Genomic DNA, 20,588 nt, shown 5'->3' on the forward strand with positions numbered 1-20,588 from the left:
GACAGCTATGAGGATGTATACCAACTAAGTGTTAAAGAGGACCTCTAACCACAAAATGCAATGCATTCTGAAAGCATCATGTTATAGAGCAGGAGGGGAAAAGCAGATATAGATATATAGATAGATATATATATATATATATATATATATATATATATATATATATATAAAAAAGAAAAAGGTAGTGGCAGCACAGTCCCGGATGCAAGCTGGTGGGTGCAACAGCCCAATGTGGATTAAAGCCAATCTAAAAATGCAAAATAGAAAAGATGGGCAGCACTCCAGAAAGTAAAAAATACAAAAAGTCTTTATTTACCCCAGTGGGACATGCGGCGTTTCGGCTCTAGACAGGAGCCTTCCTCAAGCCTTGGAGGAAGGCTCCTGTCTAGAGCCGAAACGTCGCATGTCCCACTGGGGTAAATAAAGACTTTGTATTTTTTACTTTCTGGAGTGCTGCCCATCATATATATATATATATATATATATATATATATATATATATATATATATATATATATATACACACACACACACACACATTACATACGTACATATATATACCCCAAGAATTATTAGGAACACCATACTAATACGGTGTTGGACCCCCTTTTGCCTTCAGAACTGCTTTACTTCTACGTGGCATTGATTCAACAAGGTGCTGATAGCATTCTTTAGAAATGTTGGCCCATATGATAGGATAGCATCTTGCAGTTGATGGAAATTTGAGGGATGCACATCCAGGGCACGAAGCTCCCGTTCCACCACATCCCAAAGATGCTCTATTGGGTTGAGATCTGGTGACTATGGGGGCCATTCTAGTACCGTGAACGCATTGTGATGTTCAAGAAACAATTTTTCCAGTCTTCAACAGTCCAATTTTGGTGAGCCTGTGCAAATTGTAGCCTCTTTTTCCTATTTGTAGTGGAGATGAGTGGTACCCGGTGGGGTCTTCTGCTGTTGTAGCCCATACGCCTCAAGGTTGTGCGTGTTGTGGCTTCACAAATGCTTTGCTGCATACCTCGGTTGTAACGAGTGGTTATTTCAATCAACATTGCTCTTCTATCAGCTTGAATCAGTCGGCCCATTCTCCTCTGACCTCTAGCATCAACAAGGCATTTTCGCCCACAGGACTGCCGCATACTGGATGTTTTTCCCTTTTCACACCATTCTTTGTAAACCCTAGAAATGGTTGTGCGTGAATATCCCAGTAACTGAGCAGATTGTGAAATACTCAGACCGGCCCGTCTGGCACAAACCATGCCACGCTCAAAATTGCTTAAATCACCTTCCTTTCCCATTCTGACATTCAGTTTGGAGTTAAGGAGATTGTCTTGACCAGGACCACACCCCTAAATGCATTGAAGCAACTGCCATGTGATTGGTTGACTAGATAATCGCATTAATGAGAAATAGAACAGGTGTTCCTAATAATTCTTTAGGTCAGTATATATATATAATTTATATTTGTAGGAAAAGATTCAATAAAACTTACATTTTAATCTTTGCATTTTTACTCCTCCTCCTGTGAACCATTTTAAAATTACAGGTGAAACTTGAAAAATTTGAAGATTGTGTAAAAGTTCATTTATTTCAGTAATGCAACTTAAAGGGAACCTGTCGCCAGTTTTATGGTGTCCTAACTAAGGGCAACATAAATAAGTTACTGATTCTCTTAGCACAATGCTGTGTCACTTTCTTTAATTGACCCAGTCAATCTGCCAACATCTTGTATTGAAAAGCTCCAGCTGATAATGATGAGTCATGAATATTCATGAGCTCCTGACTCTCCCCGCCCACCTGCTGCTGAATGACAGTTTGTTTCCATATGAACCAGGAGCAGGTGGGCAGGGGAGTGGCTATAACTCTGAATTAAATATACGCTGGACTCAATGACATCACGCCGGACTCCAATCAGCTCATTAGCATGCGGCATCTTTGTGTGTATATTATGAGGTAACCATCTGTCACACCAGTAAGTGAATACATCTAAGGTACTTTTTAGTAGTTAATGATTGTATATAATTAGTTAGATTATAATCAAATATCCACATGACAGGTTCCCTTTAAAGGAGTTTCATTAATACAACTTAAAATTAGAATATTGTGAAAAAGTTCAATATTCCAGGCTCAAAGTGTCATACTCTAGTCAGCTAATTAATCAATACCCCCTGAGCAAAGGGTATCTGAGATTGTGACTTTGGGGTTTCATAAGCTGTAAACCCTAATCATCCAAATTATAACAAATAAAGGCTTGAAACATCTCGCTTTGCATGTAATGAGTCTCTCATATTAGATTCACCTTTTAAGTTGCATTGCTGAAATAAATGAACTTTGCACAAAATTCTAATTTTTCGAGTTCCCCCTGTATATGTGGTGTGTATAGCAGATACACACCACATATACAGGTGTAACTCGAAAAATTAGGAGTGATTTCTGCGAATAGCTGACTGGATTGAAGCCTCCATTCTATCCCAGCAAGGTGGAGTCGGGCAGGCACCTGCCAGATACAAGAAGTGCAACACCCCTGGCTGCCAGGTACAAACATAAAAAAAACATCTGCTCCTCTCTGTTAAACTAGATACTGGAGGGAGGAAGAGTACTCATTTTGGAGGGAGATTTAAAAAGTTTAAAGGGAATCTGTCACCATCGCCATGTTCACTAAAGTACCTTATTTCCTGCAGTCTTCTTACTTTATTTCGTTTTGTCCTTTTGATAAAAAAGCCCTTTTTAGGATATGCTAATGAAGCTCCAAGGTGTCCAGAGGGGCAATTTTTTCCTCTCTGGTGCCCAGTGACGCCCCGCTCGGCGCATGCCCAGTGAGACTTTTGAGGCTGATGCCGTGAGGAGGTTGATGATAGCGCAGGTGGTACTGCGCCTGCGATAGAATTCTGGCTGCCGACAGGAAGAATGGGGAATTTCGGGAGGCGTTCTTGGGATTCAAATTAAGGCGGGCTGGGCACTGCAGGGGGGCGTCACTGGGCACCAGAGAGGAAAAAACCGCCCCTCTGGGGACCTTGGAGCTTCATTAGCATATCATAAAAAGGGCTTTTTTTTTTAAATCAAAAGGACAAAAAACGGAATAAAGTAAGAAGACGACTGCAGGAAATAAGGTACTTTAGTGAACATGGCGATGGTGACAGCTTAAAGGGAGTCTTTCACGCCGATTGACCCTATTAACAGACTTACGTCCACGGCATCCCCCCTATTAAAACTGTTCTTACCATATGTTGCTTGCTATCATCGTTCCTCCGAAAAACACTTTTATTCCGTATGCAAATTAGGCTGTGAAGGTGCCCAGGGGCAGCCTTACAACGTCCGGTGCCCAGGCCCCTGGGTCATTTTCATACCAATCCACTCCCCGTCCGTTGCGTGTGCCCGCCCATCCGCCGCGTCTGCCCGCCCATCCGCCCACCCTTGGTCTCTTCTCTATCCTTTCTCCTACTGTCCGTAATCCCTCGCATGCGCCGATGACATAAGTCTGTTAATAGGGTCAATCGGCGTGAAAGACTCCCTTTAAAATGGTAAAAGCAGGTGACAGATTTCCTTTAAAACAGACATTTCAATATTCAATGCTTTGGCTTTCAACACTTCCTAAATCCTTCTGGGCATGCCCTTGATCAGATTCAAGCAAGTCTCGACCAAAATCTGTTCCCAGGTCTCTTCTACACGTTCCCAATTTTGGTGCATACTTGGGTACGAATACAGCTTTTTTTTCAACTGTACCCAAAAGTGTTCAATTGGGTTGATGTCTGGGAACTGTGGGGGGCCAATCCAGCACCTCTCCTTCATTGTCATTGAACCATTTCTTCGCCAATCTAGACGTTTGATTCAGGTCATTGAGCTGCTGGAACACTGTCGCTATGTAGTACCATAGTACTTGTGTACGAAGTAACGAGTCTTGTAGGATACTCACATATAGCTCAGCATTGAGACCACCATTGATCCTGGTCAAGTATCCAATGCCTTTGGCTGTGAAACAATCCCATATCAGGCTTCCTCAACCAAACTTGACAGTTCCTTCAACTTCTCAATCCGTTAACCCCCTTTTGCACCCATCAGAGCCCAGTCTATTGACTTTCGTCTAATCGCTCCAAATCACCAGTTTCCAATCTTCTACTGTCCACTGTTTGTACTTTTTTGCAAACCCAAGCCTACGCTTCTTATGACGATATTGAAGTCAAGGTTTCTTCACCTTTTTTTGGGCCACCACACCAGATTTGTGTAATGTGCGTTGCGTGGTACTTGCATGGACATCTGTGATATCATTATTACGAAGCATACGAGTCACCTCCACTACCATGTTTGTCACGCCAGAACTGATAAACCTTGTGGTGAGCTGACTTGTTAATATTTAGCCTGGATGTCCACCTCTTGGTTTGGAATGGATGGTCGGACTTCATTTCTTCCCTTCGCTGAGCTATTAGGGAATGTGAGAACAGGTTGTAATTTGTACTATACAAGAATAAGATTGTTCCACCACCAGGAGCAAAACAGTAACAATGCAGTTATGACAAAAATCATCATAACAAATCATATGCTAAATAGTTGCAAGTCCAATTTATGTATGAGATAGCCAAGATAATTGTCTATCATGGTGGTCTCATGTTCTAAGCTGTAGTGGGATGGGAGATATGGAGCCTCAAATTCACAAGTTCAAAACATTGTTACCCTTTTGCACCTCAGTGTGTGCTAGGAGGTGGTGTCATGTCCCCGGTGTGTTACTGTCAATTGTCTAATGTTATACTTTATGTCTTTGTTGTGCTGCTGTGATGCTGAAATTTCCCTCAGGCTCAATAAAGCCAGATTTGGACTGCCAGCATTTCTTATCAATATTCTCAAGACAATCACTCTGCTGGCTCTGTTGATGTCTGCATCAACCATAGTCAGTAATAAGGAGGGAGAGTATGTATCCAGCCAACTCTCTGCTGGGAAAGTGGGATTGGACATACAAGAAATGTAAGAACAATTCTGCTAATGGTAGTCTATTGAAAAATCCCTGCTACAGACCGAAATGGGTCAACAAAAAACACTTTATTTTTTTCCCTGAAGCCAACAGAATTCACATACAGACATTGTATATTAATACTGTTCAAAAAATGTAACATTCAAAACAATTACAAGAAAATTGGAATACCCAAAAAGAAATTAGAATACCCAAAAAGCTGAAAAAACAAACAAAAAAAACACAGATATATATGTCTCTTTAGTTCAGATTAAACTTTTAAAATATATCTACCTTCATCAATTGGATTTAATCCCTTAAGAGATCTGGAACTTATTTTTTCTGTTGACCACACCCCCTGCCCACACACCTACCAGTATTATCAGGGGCGGCACCCAGTCTGCAAATATGGACATGTTTAGCTAAAGGGTGGGCCTCTTGCAGTCAGTGCTCAAAGAAAGCGACCTTCATTAGAGTACATTTACACGAACGTGCCATATTTTGCAGTCCACAAAATACAGATCCGCAAAACATGGATACCAGCCGCGTGCGTTCCGCATTTTGCGGAACGCACAGGGCCGGTGCTATATAGAAAATGCCCATTCTTTTCCACGATTGCAGACAAAAATAGGACATGCTCTATATCATTTGTGTCCCCATGGAAATGAATGAGTTCGCACCCATTCTGCAAAGTTTCGGAACGGATACGGACCCATTCATACAGTCGTGTGAATGAGCCCTTTACGCCGATGCTGTCCATGCTTGATTGGATAGCACCAGGGTAGTAAGCATGGAAAGGGAGGGATGGTTGGGGGTAATGGAGAAAACTTATACTAAAGATTCCACAAGTGCAATTCCTTCAGCTTTTTTAAATAATCTAAATAAATATACCAGAATGTGACCATATGCTGATTTATTGCTGAATAATATAATCCAGAAATATACACAATGTGCCTTTTAGCATGATATGTACTTAAATAACTGCAATACAGTTGTGTTTAGAGTATGTATATATACAGTTCATTACCTCTTGGTGCTTGTATCTAGCTGAACATCCTGCTATAAATGTACGTACATCATACATTATTTTCTACTTGCTGAATTGGCAGCTGTACATTTATTACACACAACATATTTACATGTATATACCATGAAACATTTCTAATTCATTAAGAGCTTTTCCATCAAGACGTTATTGAAGGCACTTCCAACTACATCAATGTAAGCTTCCATCAACATGAAGGAAGCAGACACTGTAAAGGATTAATAATGGACTGAAAAATTCCTGGCTACGTACTAGCAATAGGAAGATGAAATTCTTTGTTGTCAAAGATGAGTGGTCGCTTAGGTGGATTAGGATCCTTGTCTGCCCTATGCAAAAGCTTAAAGAGCCCAGTGCCGATGTTCATAGGGATGCCCATTATTATGCATTCTGACACTCCTAGGAAAGAAGAGGACAAAAGAGGTGTAAGCACACACTTAAAAGAACTATGTCTATACATAGAAGATTCTCACACTGAATGTTTACAGCTGAAACTTACATCAAGCAGAATATTTAAAAACCTTTTACAGTACGATACAAAAAAAGCAAACAAGTCAAATGCTTATACTTAGATATGTACAGTCAGGTCCATAAATATTGGGACATCAACACAATTGTAACATTTTTGGCTCTATACTCCACCACAATGGATTTGAAATGAAACAAACAAGATGTGCTTTAACTGCAGACTGTCAGCTTTAATTTGAGGGTATTTACATCCAAATCAGGTGAAGGGTGTAGGAATTCCAACAGTTTGCATATGTGCCTCCCACTTGTTAAGGGACCAAAAGTAATGGGACAATTGGCTTCTCAGCTGTTCCATGGCCAGGTATGTGTTATTCGCTCATTATCCCAATTAAAATGAGCATATAAAAGGTCCAGAGTTCATTTCAAGTGTGCCATCTGCATTTGGAATCTGTTGCTGTCAACTCTCAAGATGAGATCCAAAGAGCTGTCACTATCAGTGAAGCAAGCCATCATTAGGGTGAAAAAAACTAAACAAACCCATCAGAGAGATAGCAAAAACATTAGGAGTGGCCAAAACAACTGTTTGGAACATTTTTATCATGATAGTCTAAGGTGTTGCACTGCGATATGCGATATGCGACATGCTGCGACTGCAAAGAGAGTCTTAGAAAAATCCATCGCAGTGCGACACAATAGCCTATCATTATAAAAATTGCTGTGCGACATTGGTGCGATAAAGGGGCGGGCACTGTGGAGGTCACGGTTAAAGTGGTGGGTACTGTAGAAGTCACTGTTAAGGAGGCAGGCCTCTGTGGAGGTCACTGTTAAAGGGGCTGTGGAGGTCAACGTTAAAGGGGCGGGCACTATGGAGGTCACTGTTAAGGGAGCAGGCGCCACTATTAAAGGGGCAGCTGCTGTGGAGGTAACTTAAGGCAGCAGGGTACTGTTTAGGTCACTGTTAAGGGAGCAGGGTACTGTTTAGGTCACTGTTAAAGGGGCAGGCTTCTGGTCAAAGTTAAGGGGATGGGCTGCTGTGCCATACACACGATCACATATCCCTTATCAGCCAATAGAAGCTCACAGGCCCTTAGTTTCCACATACACAAAGTTTTACTCCAGGTTTCCATAACAACCTAGCCATTTTTCTTCACTGCTGTAGGTTAGCTAGGGCTACACGACTGATGTCGCATAGCAATTTTTATAATGATAGTCTATGGTGTTGCACTGTGACATGCTGCGACTGATGGTCACAAAAAATCCATCTTGAATGGATTTTTTTGTGACTGTCGTGTTGCAGCATGTCACAGTGCGACACCATAGCCTATTATAAAAATTGTTGCGCGACAAAAGTCGTCGTGTAGCCCTACACTTAACCCCTTAAGGACCGGGCTCATTTTCACCTTAAGGACCAGGCCATTTTTTGCAAATCTGACCAGTGTCACTTTAAGTGCTCATAACTTTAAAACGCTTTGACTTATCCAGGCCATTCTGAGATTGTTTTTTCGTCACATATTGTACTTCATGACACTGGTAAAATGAAGTCAAAAAAATTATTTTTTTTGCACAAAAAAATACCTAATTTACCAAAAATTTGGAAAAATTTGCAAATTTCAAAGTTTCAGTTTCTCTACTTCTGTAATACATAGTAATACCCCAAAAAATTGTGATGACTTTACATTCCCCATATGTCTACTTCATGTTTGAATTGTTTTGGGAATGATATTTTATTTTTTGGGGATGTTATAAGGCTTAGAAGTTTAGAAGCAAATCTTGACATTTTTCAGAAATTTACAAAAACTCAATTTTTAGGGACCAGTTCAGGTCTGAAGTCACTTTGCGAGGCTTACATAATAGAAACCACCCAAAAATGACCCCATCTAAGAAACTACACCCCTCAAGGTATTCAAAACTGATTTTGCATACATTGTTAACCCTTTAGGTGTTGCACAAGAGTTATTGGCAAATAGGGAGGAAATTTGAGAATTTCATTTTTTTTGTCTAATTTTTCATTTTAACCCATTTTTTCCACTACCAAAGCAAGGGTTAACAGCCAAACAAGACCGTATCTTTATTGCCCTGACTCTGCCGTTTACAGAAACACCCAATATGTGGCCGTAAACTACTGTACGGCCACACAGCGGGGCGTAGAGTGAAAGGTGCGCCGTTTGGTTTTTGGAAGGCTGATTTTTATGGACTGGTTTTTTGACATCATGTCCAATTTGAAGCCCCCTGATGCACCCCTAGAGGAGAAACTCCCTAAAAGTGACCCCATCTAAGAAAGTACACCCCTCAAGGTATTCAAAACTGATTTTACATACGTCGTTAACCCTTTAGGTGTTGCACAAGAGTTATTGGCAAATGGGGAGGAAATTTGAGAATTTCATTTTTTTGCCTAATTTTCAATTTTAACCCATTTTTTCCATTAACAAAGCAAGGGTTAACAGCCAAACAAGACTATCTTTATTGCCCTGTCTCTGCTGTTTACAGAAACACCCAATATGTGGCCGTAAACTACTGTACGGCCACAAGGAAGAGCGTAGAGTGAAAGGTGCGCGGTTTGGTTTTTGGAAGACAGATTTTGCTGGACTGTTTTTTTTGACACCATGTCCCATTTGAAGCCCCCCTGATGCACCCCTAGATTAGAAATTCCATAAAAGTGACCCCATCTAAGAAACTACACCCCTCAAGCTATTCAAAACTGATTTTACAAACTTTGTTAACCCTTTAGGTGTTGCACAAGATTTAATGGAAAATAGAGACACAATTTCAAAATTTCACATTTTTGGCAGATTTTCCATTTTAATATTTTTTTTCCAGTTACAAAGCAAGGGTTAACAGCCAAACAAAACTCATTATTTATGGCCCTTATTCTGTAGTTTACAGAAACACCCCATATGTGGCCGTAAACCGCTGTACGGGCACACGGCAGGGCGCAGAAGGAAAGGAATGCCATACGGTTTTTGGAAGGCAGATTTTGCTGGACTGGTTTTTTGACACCATGTCCCATTTGAAGCCCCCCTGATGCACCCCTAGAGTAGAAACTCCAAAAAAGTGACCCCATTTTAGAAACTACGGGATAGGGTGGCAGTTTTGTTGGTACTAGTTTAGGGTACATATGATTTTTGGTTGCTCTATATTACACTTTTTGTGCAGCAAGGTAACAAGAAATAGCTTTTTTGGCACGTTTTTTTTTTGTTATTTACAAAATTCCTCTGACAGGTTTTATCATGTGGTAATTTTATAGAGCAGGTTGTCACGGATGCGGCGATACCCAATATGTATACAATTTTTTTTATTTATGTAAGTTTTATACAATAACTTCATTTTTAAAACCAAAAAAATGTTTGTGTCTCCATAGTCTAAGAGCCATAGTTTTTTCAGTTTTTGGGCGATTATCTTGAGTAGGGTTTCATTTTTTGCGGGATGAGATGACGGTTTGATTGGCACTATTTTGGGGTGCATATGACTTTTTGATCGCTCGCTATTACACTTTTTGTGACGTAAGATGGCAAAAAATGGCTTTTTTTACACCGTTTTTGTTTTTATTTTTTTACGGTGGTCACCTGAGGGGTTAGGTCATGTGATATTTTTATAGAGCCGGTCGATACGGACGCGGCGATACATAAATAAAAAAAGTATACATATTAGGTAAGTTTTACACAATGATTTCATTTTTGAAACAAAAAAAAAATCATGTTTTAGTGTTTCCATAGTCTAAGAGCCATAGTTTTTTCAGTTTTTGGGCGATTATCTTGAGTAGGGTCTCATTTTTTGCGGGATGAGATGACGGTTTGATTGGTACTATTTTGGCGTACATTCAACTTTTTTGATCACTTTTATTACCTTTTTTGGGAAGTAAGGTGGGCAAAATTTCAATTTTCTCATAGTTTTTATTTTTTTATTTTTATGGCGTTCACCGTGCGGGGAAAGTAACATGACTGTTTTATAGATCAGGTCGTTACGGACGCGGCGATACCTATTATGTGTAGTGTATTTTATTTTTTTAATTTTTATTCAGTGATAAATGTTTTTTTTTTTTATCTTAACTTTTTTCACTTTTTTTTACATTTTTGTGACCCAGACCCACTTGGTTCTTGAAGATCCAGTGGGTCTGATGTCTGTATAATACAGTACAGTACAATATATATTGTTCTGTAGTGTATTTTACTTACACTGAACAGATCTATGCTTTTAGCACAGATCTGTTCAGCACCATGGACAGCAGGACGCCTGAGCAGGCGTCCTGTTGCCATGGGAACCCTCCCCGTCTGCTCAGAACTTCGCAGACGGGGAAGGGTAAGCACGGGGCTGAGGGGGGCTCTCTCCCTCTCCATCGGGGGGCTGCAAAGGCACAGCAGCCCCCCGATGGAGAGGGAGGGAGCTCCCTGACCGATGACAGTTAACTTTTTCCATACAGCGGTCCGTACGGACCGCGGTATGGAAAGGGTTAAACGGCTGACATCTGCACAGATGTCAGCCGTTTATACCAGGGTGCCAGCAATGTGCTGGCACCCTGGTATAACCACTAGAAGCCAACGATCGTTCATGGAAAGGCGGGCGGGGGATCGCGATCCCGCCTGCCGCACCGCCCGCCTCCCGCAACGCCCCCACCGCCTGCGACACCCCCCCCGCACCACCCGCCGGCATAAAATCGTGCAGGGGTGCAGGGGGGGGTGAAAAATAATGATTTTAGCCACTCTAAAGCTTCTGATCCCCGCGGTCAGGGTCTGCGGGGATCAGAAACTGCAAAAAGCGCAGCAAACCGCAGGTCTGAATTGACCTGCGGTTTGCTGCGATCGCCGATACGGGGGGGGTCAAATGACCCCCCCCTGCATTGTTACGGGATGCCGGCTGAATGATTTCAGCCGAAATCCCGTTCCAATTAACCCCTGGGGTGCCGGAATACAGATTTCAAGTCAGGACGTACCGGTACGTCCTGGGTCCTTAAGGACTCGGGAAATAGGGCGTACCGGTACGTCCTTAAGGGGTTAAAGGGGCAGGGGCCACTATTAAAAGGGCAGCTACTGTGGAGCTCACTGTTAAAGGGGCGGGCACTGTGGAGGTCACTGCTAAGGGGAAAGGGTACTGTGAGGTCTCTGTTAAGGGAACGGGGTACTGTGGCAGTCACTGTTAAAAGGTATGGGCGCTGTGGAGGTCTCTGTTAAGGGGCAGGGAAAAGTGGAGGTCACATAAGGTGACTGTCTCCTATGGAGGCCAGTGTTAAGGGACAGGGTGCTGTATAGGCCACTGTTAAAGGGGCGGGCCCCTGAGGTCACTGTCAAGGGAGTGGGGTGCTGTGAAACTCCCTGTTAAAGGGGCGGGCCGCTGTGAATGTCAAAGTTAAGGGGATGGGCTGCTGTGGAGATCCCATTTTAAGGAGGCGGGGCACTGTGGGGGGCTGTGGAGTTAACTTAAGGGGGCGGAGTGCTGTAGAGCTCACTGTTATAGGGGATACTGTTGATATCTTTTAACGACACACACAAACATTAAATGAAATCGATTAAATATACCTGTGCAAAGCCGGGTCCTTCTGCTATTTTTTTTTTTTTTTTTAAAGTGATCAAAAAGTCACACACTACAAATTGGTATCACTGAAAAGAACAGATCGTCCCGCAAAAAACGAGCGCTCACACAGCCCCGTACACATAACTACAAAAAAGTTATAGGGGTCAGAATATGGTTATAAAATGTATATATTTTTCCTCAAAGGTTAATTTTTTTTCAGTATTAAAACGCAAGAAAAATTATACAAGTGTGGTAACACTGGAACTGTACTGACCTGGAGAATGAAGACAACAGGTAAATTTTACCGCATAGTGTACCATGTAATAATAAAAAAAAAAAACTTAAAATCAGAATGGTGTTTTTTCCCAATTCTACCCCATTTGGAATTTTTCTTCTCGCTTCCCACTACATGGTATGCAACCATAAATGGCGCCATTAGAAAGTACAACTTGTCCCTAAAAAAAATAAGCCCTCATAAAAGCTATGTGAACGGAAAAATAAGAAAGTTATGACTATGGGAAGGCGGAAAGTGAAAAACAAAAACACCAAATAAAAAAAATCTCTAAATGTCTTGGATAAGTAAAAGCGTTCCAAAGTTAATACCAGATAAATTGACATGTCAGATTTAAAAAATGGGGCTCCAGCATTTGGTCCAAACCCATGATGCCTTGTTTATAGCTCCCTCACACCTAGGTAGTTATACAGACATTCTCCTATCATTGGCCCTGTTGCTGCTTTGACACACCAATGAATAAATATATCATGGGAAAGGGAAGAGCTCCATGCACTTTGTCACGTGACAGCAGCCCAGAACTAAAGATAATACATTCCAAATATATTACCAATACAATACATAACCATTAAGTTATTTTGACCCCTTCAGTACCAAGTCATTTTTTACCGTAAGGACCAGGCCAAATTTTGTAAATCTGACGTGTTGCTTTATGTGGTAATAACTTTGGAACGCTTTTACTTAACCAAACCATTCCGAGATTGTTTTCTTGTGACATATTGTAGTTCATGATAGTGGTAAATTTGAGTCAATATAAATCAGCTTTATTTATAAAAAAAAATAAAAAATAATTACTTCAAATTTAGAGAAATTCACCATTTTCAAAATGGTAATTTCTCTTCTTTTAAGGCCTCCTGCACACGAACGTATTTTTTTGCGGTCCGCAAAAACGGGTCCCGTTTTTCCGTGATCCGTGACAGTTTTTTCGTCCGTGGGTCTTCCTTGATTTTTGGAGGATCCACGGACATGAAAAAAAAGTCGTTTTGGTGTCCGCCTGGCCGTGCGGAGCCAAACGGATCCGTCCTGAATTACAATGCAAGTCAATGGGGACGGATCCGTTTGACGTTGACACAACATGGTGCCATTTCAAACGGAGTCTGGAGTCCCTTTTATACCATCGGATCGGAGTTTTCTCCAATCCGATGGTATATTTTAACTTGAAGCGTCCCCATCACCATGGGAACGCCCCTATGTTAGAATATACTGTCGGATATGAGTTAGATCGTGAAACCTCATTTCCGACAGTATATTCTAACACAGAGGCGTTCCCATGGTGATGGGGACGCTTCTAGTTAGAATATACTACAAACTGTGTACATGATTGCCCCCTGCTGCCTAGCAGCATCCGATCTCTTACAGGGGGCCGTGATCAGCACAATTAACCCCTCAAGTGCCGCACCTGAAGGGGTTAATTGTACTATCATATCCCCCTGTAAAAGATCAGGGCTGCCAGGCAGCAGGGGGCAGACCCCCCCCCTCCCCAGTTTGAATATCATTGGTGGCCAGTGCACCCCCCCCCTTCCTCCCTCTATTGTAATAATTTGTTGGTGGCACAGTGTGCGCCCCCCCCCCCCCCCCCCTTCCTCCCTCTATTGTAATAAATCGTTGGTGGCACAGTGTGCGCCCCCCCCCCCCCTTCCTCCCTCTATTGTAATAAATCGTTGGTGGCACAGTGTGCGAAGTGAAAACTCAGCTTTGAAAAAGCTTTTATGCAGACGGATCTTCGGATCCGTCTGTATAAAAACTAACCTACGGCCACGGATCACGGACACGGATGCCAATCTTGTGTGCATCCGTGTTCTTTCACGGACCCATTGACTTGAATGGGTCCGTGAACCGTTGGCCGTGAAAAAAAATAGGACAGGTCTTATTTTTTTCACGGCCATGAAACACGGATTACGGATGCGGCTGCAAAACGGTGCATTTTCCGTTTTTTCCACGGACCCATTGAAAGTCAATGGGTCCGCGAAAAAAAAATGGAAAACGGCACAACGGCCACGGGTGCACACAACGGTCGTGTGCAGGAGGCCTAAGGCAGATAGTGATACCTCCCAAAATAGTTATTACTTCACATTTTCCATATGTCTACTTTATGTTGGCATCATTTTGTAAATGTCATTTTATTTTTTTTAGCATGCTTAGAATGCTTTAGAAGGCTTAGAATTGTAGAAGCAATTCTTAAAATAAAGAAAATTCCCAAAACCCATTTTTTAAGGACCAGTTCAGTTCGGAAGTCACTTTGTGAGGCTAACATAGTAGAAACCACCCATAAATAACCCCATTTTAGAAACTACACCCCTCAAGTTAAAAAAAAATGATTTTACAAATTTCGCACATCCGACACTGCCAATGCTCGGCCATCCCGAAAGATCTCCGCGGGGAGGGCAGCGCTGCCGCAGGCCATCCTGGAACAGGGGTGGGGGGCTGGGCTCCTCACTAATTAAGAACATTTTAAAAGGTTGTGATTCCCACAGTCACGGACTGTGGGGATCAGAACCTTTCAGCCAGCGATTTGATCCTCTGATTGGCTAGTCTGTACAGACTAGCCAATCAGAGCGATCACCGGCCCGGAACGGCCCTTATTGGTCTACGGCCAGTTAGCTCAGATCCCTGGCTGTGTGTAACAGCCGGGTTCTCAGCGCTGTCATGACAAACCTGCACGTCATGGAGGCTTAAGACAGTGCACTCCATGACATACAGGTATGTCATGGTGGCTTGAGGAGTTAAAGGATATTAATGCGAACCAGAAAACCCCCTTTAAAAGGTACGTGTAAACATGCATAAAAATACAGTGGAAAAGTCCACTGCGTTTTTGCTGCAGTTTCACAGCACAAACAAGAACAGTAATTTGCCACGGAAAAACCTGTGGACTTCTCTCCCCATTGCAAATGCAGAAAATCCACACAGAAGATCCACTGCAAAATTGTCAATTTACGTTATTTTTTTGTACGCACTGTGGGGATGAAGTTTCTTATAAATCAAATCCCCTTTTCTGGTACTGTACAAAGCTGGGGAATTGCCACATGAGAAGCTAAACATGCAGCTTTTCATTCACTTGTGTTAAGAGCAGAGGGTCGTCAGCAGGGGACAAGCTGCTAGTGTGCAGGGTACAGAAGGTGGCTCTAAACAGTCCCAGATAAGTCTGCTTTCACAATCGCGTTTTGGCTTTCTGTTTGTGAGATTCCGTTCAGGGCTCTCACAAGCGGTCCAAAACGGATCAGATTGCATTCTGAATGGAAAAGGATCCACTCAGAATGCATCAGTTCAGTCTCCATTCCGCTTTGGAGACGGACAGCAAAACACTGCTTGCAGCATTATGGTGTCCGTCTGATGAAACTGAGCCAAACAGATCCGTCCTGGCACACAATGTAAGTCAATGGGGACGGTTCTGTTTTCTATGACACAATCTGGCACAATAGAAAACTGATCTGTCCGTCCTCCATTGACTTTCAATGGTGTTGAAGACGGATCCGTCTTGGCTCAGTTTCATCAGACGGACACCATAATGCTGCAAGCATGACGGATCCGCACAAAATGCCACTTTGAAAGTATCCTAACCCGACGAAAGGTTAAACTTTTGTTCAAGTTATCACCACCCTGACTGTTATGTAGGGAGCTTTTTAGCATTTTTCCAGAAAAGTGAGAAGATGTAAACTTCATCTAATAACCCCTTTGCACTTATTTAACTGTTGATTGAGTCCACGACCCAGGCATCTATCAGTGTGTGAATTATATCAAAATATTGACTTTTCTTGCCTGGTATATATGAACTCCATGTATTTTTATAGTTTCGTTGGCTAACTGTTGAGGACCAGGCTGTACATCTTGACACTAAATTTACTTACCACAGACTGAATCTTTTTGCCCAAAATATGCAGCATCAAAGAGGTGGTCAGCAGTCTTCTCAAAGGAAGCCAACATCAGAACACTTTCTTTCATCTTAGCAAGACCAAATCGTGTAATACCAAGCACCTCACCCTGTGGTAAGGGTACAAAAGAAAAGATTATAGCTTGAATATAAGTGGTGTGAAGATTTTGACAAGCACCACAAGACAAGACCTTACCTTGTAAGTCATGAGGTCTCCAAGTAGCATAACATGTCGCCGATCAATACTCATTCCATGGTTCGACATTGTGTATTGGATCTCATTTACAATGGTGGAGCGAGCTGCTTCAATACCAATAGTCTTCTCCACCTGATAAAATAAGAAATAAATATATGTAATAAAGGTGTTTGAACATAACAGATGTCAAATGGCAAAGAAACAAATTTTCAAAGCCTGCCTTTGTTATGTAGCATGTTCTATAGGTTGAGCATTTTTTTTTTTTTATATCTCCATGTCATTGACTTTTATGGAGAAAACACATTGGGGGGTCATTTACTAAGCTGAAATACTCCTAAATTAGTCGCTATCTGTGACTTCTCTCCGCTCACGCCAGGTATAAAAAAAAAAAAAATCGGCGTGGCATGGGCGGGGAAGGCCTGGCAGCCCCATCTCATTTTCTATGCCCGTTTTAGGCATAGAAAATGATATAAATGTAAGACAGCTCAGAAGCTGTCTTACATTTAGAACTGGCATTGGATGCGCCTAAGTTAAGGAGAGGCCGGCGCCTCTTCATAACTCCGGGGGAACCACCACCAGCTAGGGGGCTTTATTAAGACCAGTCTTAATAAATGTGCCCCATTATTTTAAATATTGTAATATTATTTCAGTTTTTCACAGACTTAAATCAAAGTTTAACAAATTGCAGTTGTATTAAGTTGTAATAGTTGTGCGGTTTCACTAAAAAGTTTAATCTGAGACCTGCAATTTAACCTTAGCTTATTAAACAGAGATCACTTCATTAATAATATGTAGACTTTACAGAAAATAAAATCACAGGAACTTACCTCATAGGTGTTGTTTGAAGTGGTGTGAGAGCCCTTAACTCCGTGGGTAGCCATGACAGCACGTAGATTATCCCCTTCCACTAGAAGTTTATACTTTTCCTTGCCACTCTGTTCATCAATGTGTATGACAGCGCGTGCTACTTCAGGGATGCCCTGTACCACCACCTAAATAGGAAAAAATGAGGAGACCAAAAAATAAAATTTGCAGTAATCCATCAAATGCTTAGATGTGACAGATTTTTTTTAAATGAATCAATCTGAATCAACACTATGAATGGACCTAAATAGCTGTAGACTTTACCAATGTCATTTACTATACAACAGTTGCCAAAATCCCTTCAGTACAATGGCTTTCACACTTCTGTTTTTATTGTATAGTTGCAAAGTCCAGTTGATTTATATGTTTTCACTATTTTTTAATACTTCTTTACATCAGTTAATTAAGAGGTTCAGATTATATTTTACTACACTAGTTTTCATCCATATCAGCCCCAAGTATTGAGAAAATTCAGTAGGACTATTAGAATTTATTAATTTATTTCCCCCCTGCTCTTTCCACTTAGGCTACTTTCACACTGGCGTTTCTGGGCTCTCACAAGCGGCCCAAAATGGATCAGTTCAGCCCCAATGCATTCTTAATGTATAAGGATCTGTTAAGAATGCATCAGTTTGGCTCTGCCAAACGGATCCGTCCTGACTTACAATGTAAGGCCTCCTGCACACGACCGTTGTGTGCATCTGCGTCCGTGGTTCCGTTTTCCGTTTTTTTTCGCGGACCCATTGACTTTCAATGGGTCCGTGGAAAAATCGGAAAATGCACCGTTTGGCAGCCGCATCCGTGATCCGTGTTTCCTGGCCGTGAAAAAAATATGACCTGTCCTATTTTTTTCACGGTCAACGGTTCGCGGACCCATTCAAGTCAATGGGTCCGTGAAAAATCACGGATGCACACAAGATTGTCATCCGCGTCCGTGATCCGTGTCCGTTTTTTCCTATCATTTCAATGGCAAACTTGACAGATTTTTTTTTTTCATTTTTCATGTCCGTGGATCCTCTAAAAATCAAGGAAGACCTACGGACGAAAAAACGGTCACGGATCACGGACCAACGGAACCCCGTTTTGCGGACCGTGAAAAAATACTGTCGTGTGCAGGAGGCCTAAGTCAATGGGGACGGATCCATTTTCACTGACACAATATGGTGCAATTGAAAACGGATCCGTTCCCCATTGACTTTCAATGCAAGTCAGGACGGATCCATTTTGACAGACTTTTTTTTTTTTTTTTTAAGAATAATGCAAACGGATCCATTCAGAACGGATACAAGCGTTTGCATTATCGGTGCGGATCCGTCAGTACAGATACAAGACGGATCCGTACCGAACGCAGGTGTGAAAGTAGACGGTCCTATTAGTGTTTGGCAGCATTCTCTGTAGGACTGTGCATACATATATAGCAGTCAGTCACTGAGTAGGACTGCCCATATGACTCCTGAGCATAGAAATAGCAGGAGTTTAAATGAATAAATTGAACATTATACAGAATTTTTTTCCCATAAAGCTATATACACTGCCTGTCCCAAAAAAAAAGTCACCACCTGGATTTAACTAAGCAAATAGTTATGAGCCTCCTATTGGACAATTACTGCATGGGCGATTATCTTTCAGCTGGCAACAAGCTATTTAATCCCAACTGGTGAAATGAGTTGCTTCTCATTTCTTAAACCACCATGTCGAAAGACACCTCTCGTGGTCGTGGAAAAGATGTTAGGCTACTTTCACACCTCCGTTTAGGTCGGATCCGTCTGGTATGTGCCCGGACGGATCCGCACCTATAATGCAAACGCTTAGATCCGTTCAGAAAGGATCCGTTTGCATTACCATGAACAAAAAAAAAAAAAAAAATTTTTTTTTTTTTTGTTCATGATAATGCAAACGGATCCGTTTTGACTTTACATTGAAAGTCAATGGGAGACGGATCCGTTTGAAAATTGAGCCATACTGTGTCAACTTCAAACGGATCCGTCCCTATTGACTTACATTGTAAGTCTGAACGGATCCGTTTGACTCCGCACGGCCAGGCGGACACCTGAACACTGCAAGCTGCGTTCAGGTGTCCGCCTGCTGAGCGGAGCGGAGGACAAACGGAGCCAGACTGATGCATTCTGAGCAGATCCGCATCCATTCAGAATGCATTAGGGCTGGACGGATCCGTTCGGGGCCGCTTGTGAGCCCCTTCAAACGGAACTCACAAGCGGAGCCCCGAACGCTAGTGTGAAAGTAGCCTTAGTCTGTTTGAGAAGGGTCAAATCATTGGCATGCATCAAGCAGAGAAAACATCTAAGGAGATTACAGAAACTACTAAAAGAACTGTCCAACGCATTATTAAAAACTGGAAGGATAGTGGGAACCATCGTATTCGAGGAAGAAATATGGCGGGGAAAAAAAAATCCTGAATGATCGTGATCGGCGATCACTTAAACGTTTGGTGAAATCAAATCGAAGAAAAACCAACAGTAGAATTCAGGGCTATGTTTAATAGTGAAAGTAAGAGAATTTCCACACGCACAATGCAAAGGGAATTCCAGGGATTGGGAGTGAACAGCTGTGTAGCCGTAAGAAAACCACTAATCAGTGAGGCAAACCAGAAAAAAAGGCTTCAATTTGCTAGGGAGCATAAAGATTGGACTCTGGAGCAATGGAAGAAGGTCATGTGGTCTGATGAGTCAAGATTTACCCTGTTCCAGAGTGATGGGCGCATCAGGGTAAGAAGAGAGGCAGATGAAGTGATGCACCCATCATGCCTAGTGCCTACTGTACAAGCCTGTGGGGGCAGTGCTATGATCTGGGGTTGCTGCAGTTGGTCAGGTCTAGGTTCAGCAACAGTATGTGCTCCAAGAACGAGGTCAGCTGACTACCTAAACATAAGGATTTGTTCTTCCCTGATGGCACGGGCATATTCCAAGATGACAATGCCAGGATTCATCAGGCTCAAATTGTGAAAGAGTGGTTCAGGGAGCATGAGACATCATTTTCACACATGGATTGGAGTCCAGACCTTAACCCCATTGAGAATCTTTTTTTGGTGGCGACTTTTTGGACAGGCAGTGCTCAACTTCTCCTGCTCTATAATCTGCCTCCATTAAAAAGCACTTCCCCTAGCATTAACATAATAATTTTGATTTTGACTATTCCAGCAGCACTTTCCCTGTGACTGTGAAATGTCTATCACAAGGAGAAAGGAGTTTTGTCAAGTGGAGAAACTTTTAATTTTGAAGAAATCAAAAATAGAAAAAAATCTATACCTACATTTTTTTAAATTTCATAATTCAAAAGTAAAAATAGTGAACTCTAATATATTTTGTGCCCCTGTACTGCGGACTCTCTCTTAATTGACTGCTCAAATCTGTAAATTTGATGTTGCAGCCACGTCTGGTCTGTCGGCTGCAA

General features: G+C 42.0%; 1 protein-coding gene across 1 annotated transcript in view; it reads right to left on the reverse strand.

The window, feature by feature from the left end:
• Window positions 1-5,570: 5,570 nt before the first annotated feature.
• POLR3A (RNA polymerase III subunit A) overlaps window positions 5,571-20,588 on the reverse strand; it is a 213,282-nt gene continuing 198,264 nt past the window's right edge. Inside the window, exons 28-31 of the mRNA XM_040435415.1 lie at window positions 17,141-17,305; window positions 16,314-16,445; window positions 16,095-16,227; window positions 5,571-6,383 (exon numbers count right to left, since the gene is read on the reverse strand). Coding sequence (XP_040291349.1) covers window positions 6,232-6,383; window positions 16,095-16,227; window positions 16,314-16,445; window positions 17,141-17,305 — 582 coding nt within the window. The 3' untranslated portion in view covers window positions 5,571-6,231. The remainder of the gene's footprint in view (window positions 6,384-16,094; window positions 16,228-16,313; window positions 16,446-17,140; window positions 17,306-20,588) is intronic.

This window comes from Bufo bufo, chromosome 6 (genome assembly GCF_905171765.1).
Source record: "Bufo bufo chromosome 6, aBufBuf1.1, whole genome shotgun sequence".
In the NCBI taxonomy this organism is placed as follows: Eukaryota; Metazoa; Chordata; class Amphibia; order Anura; family Bufonidae; genus Bufo; species Bufo bufo.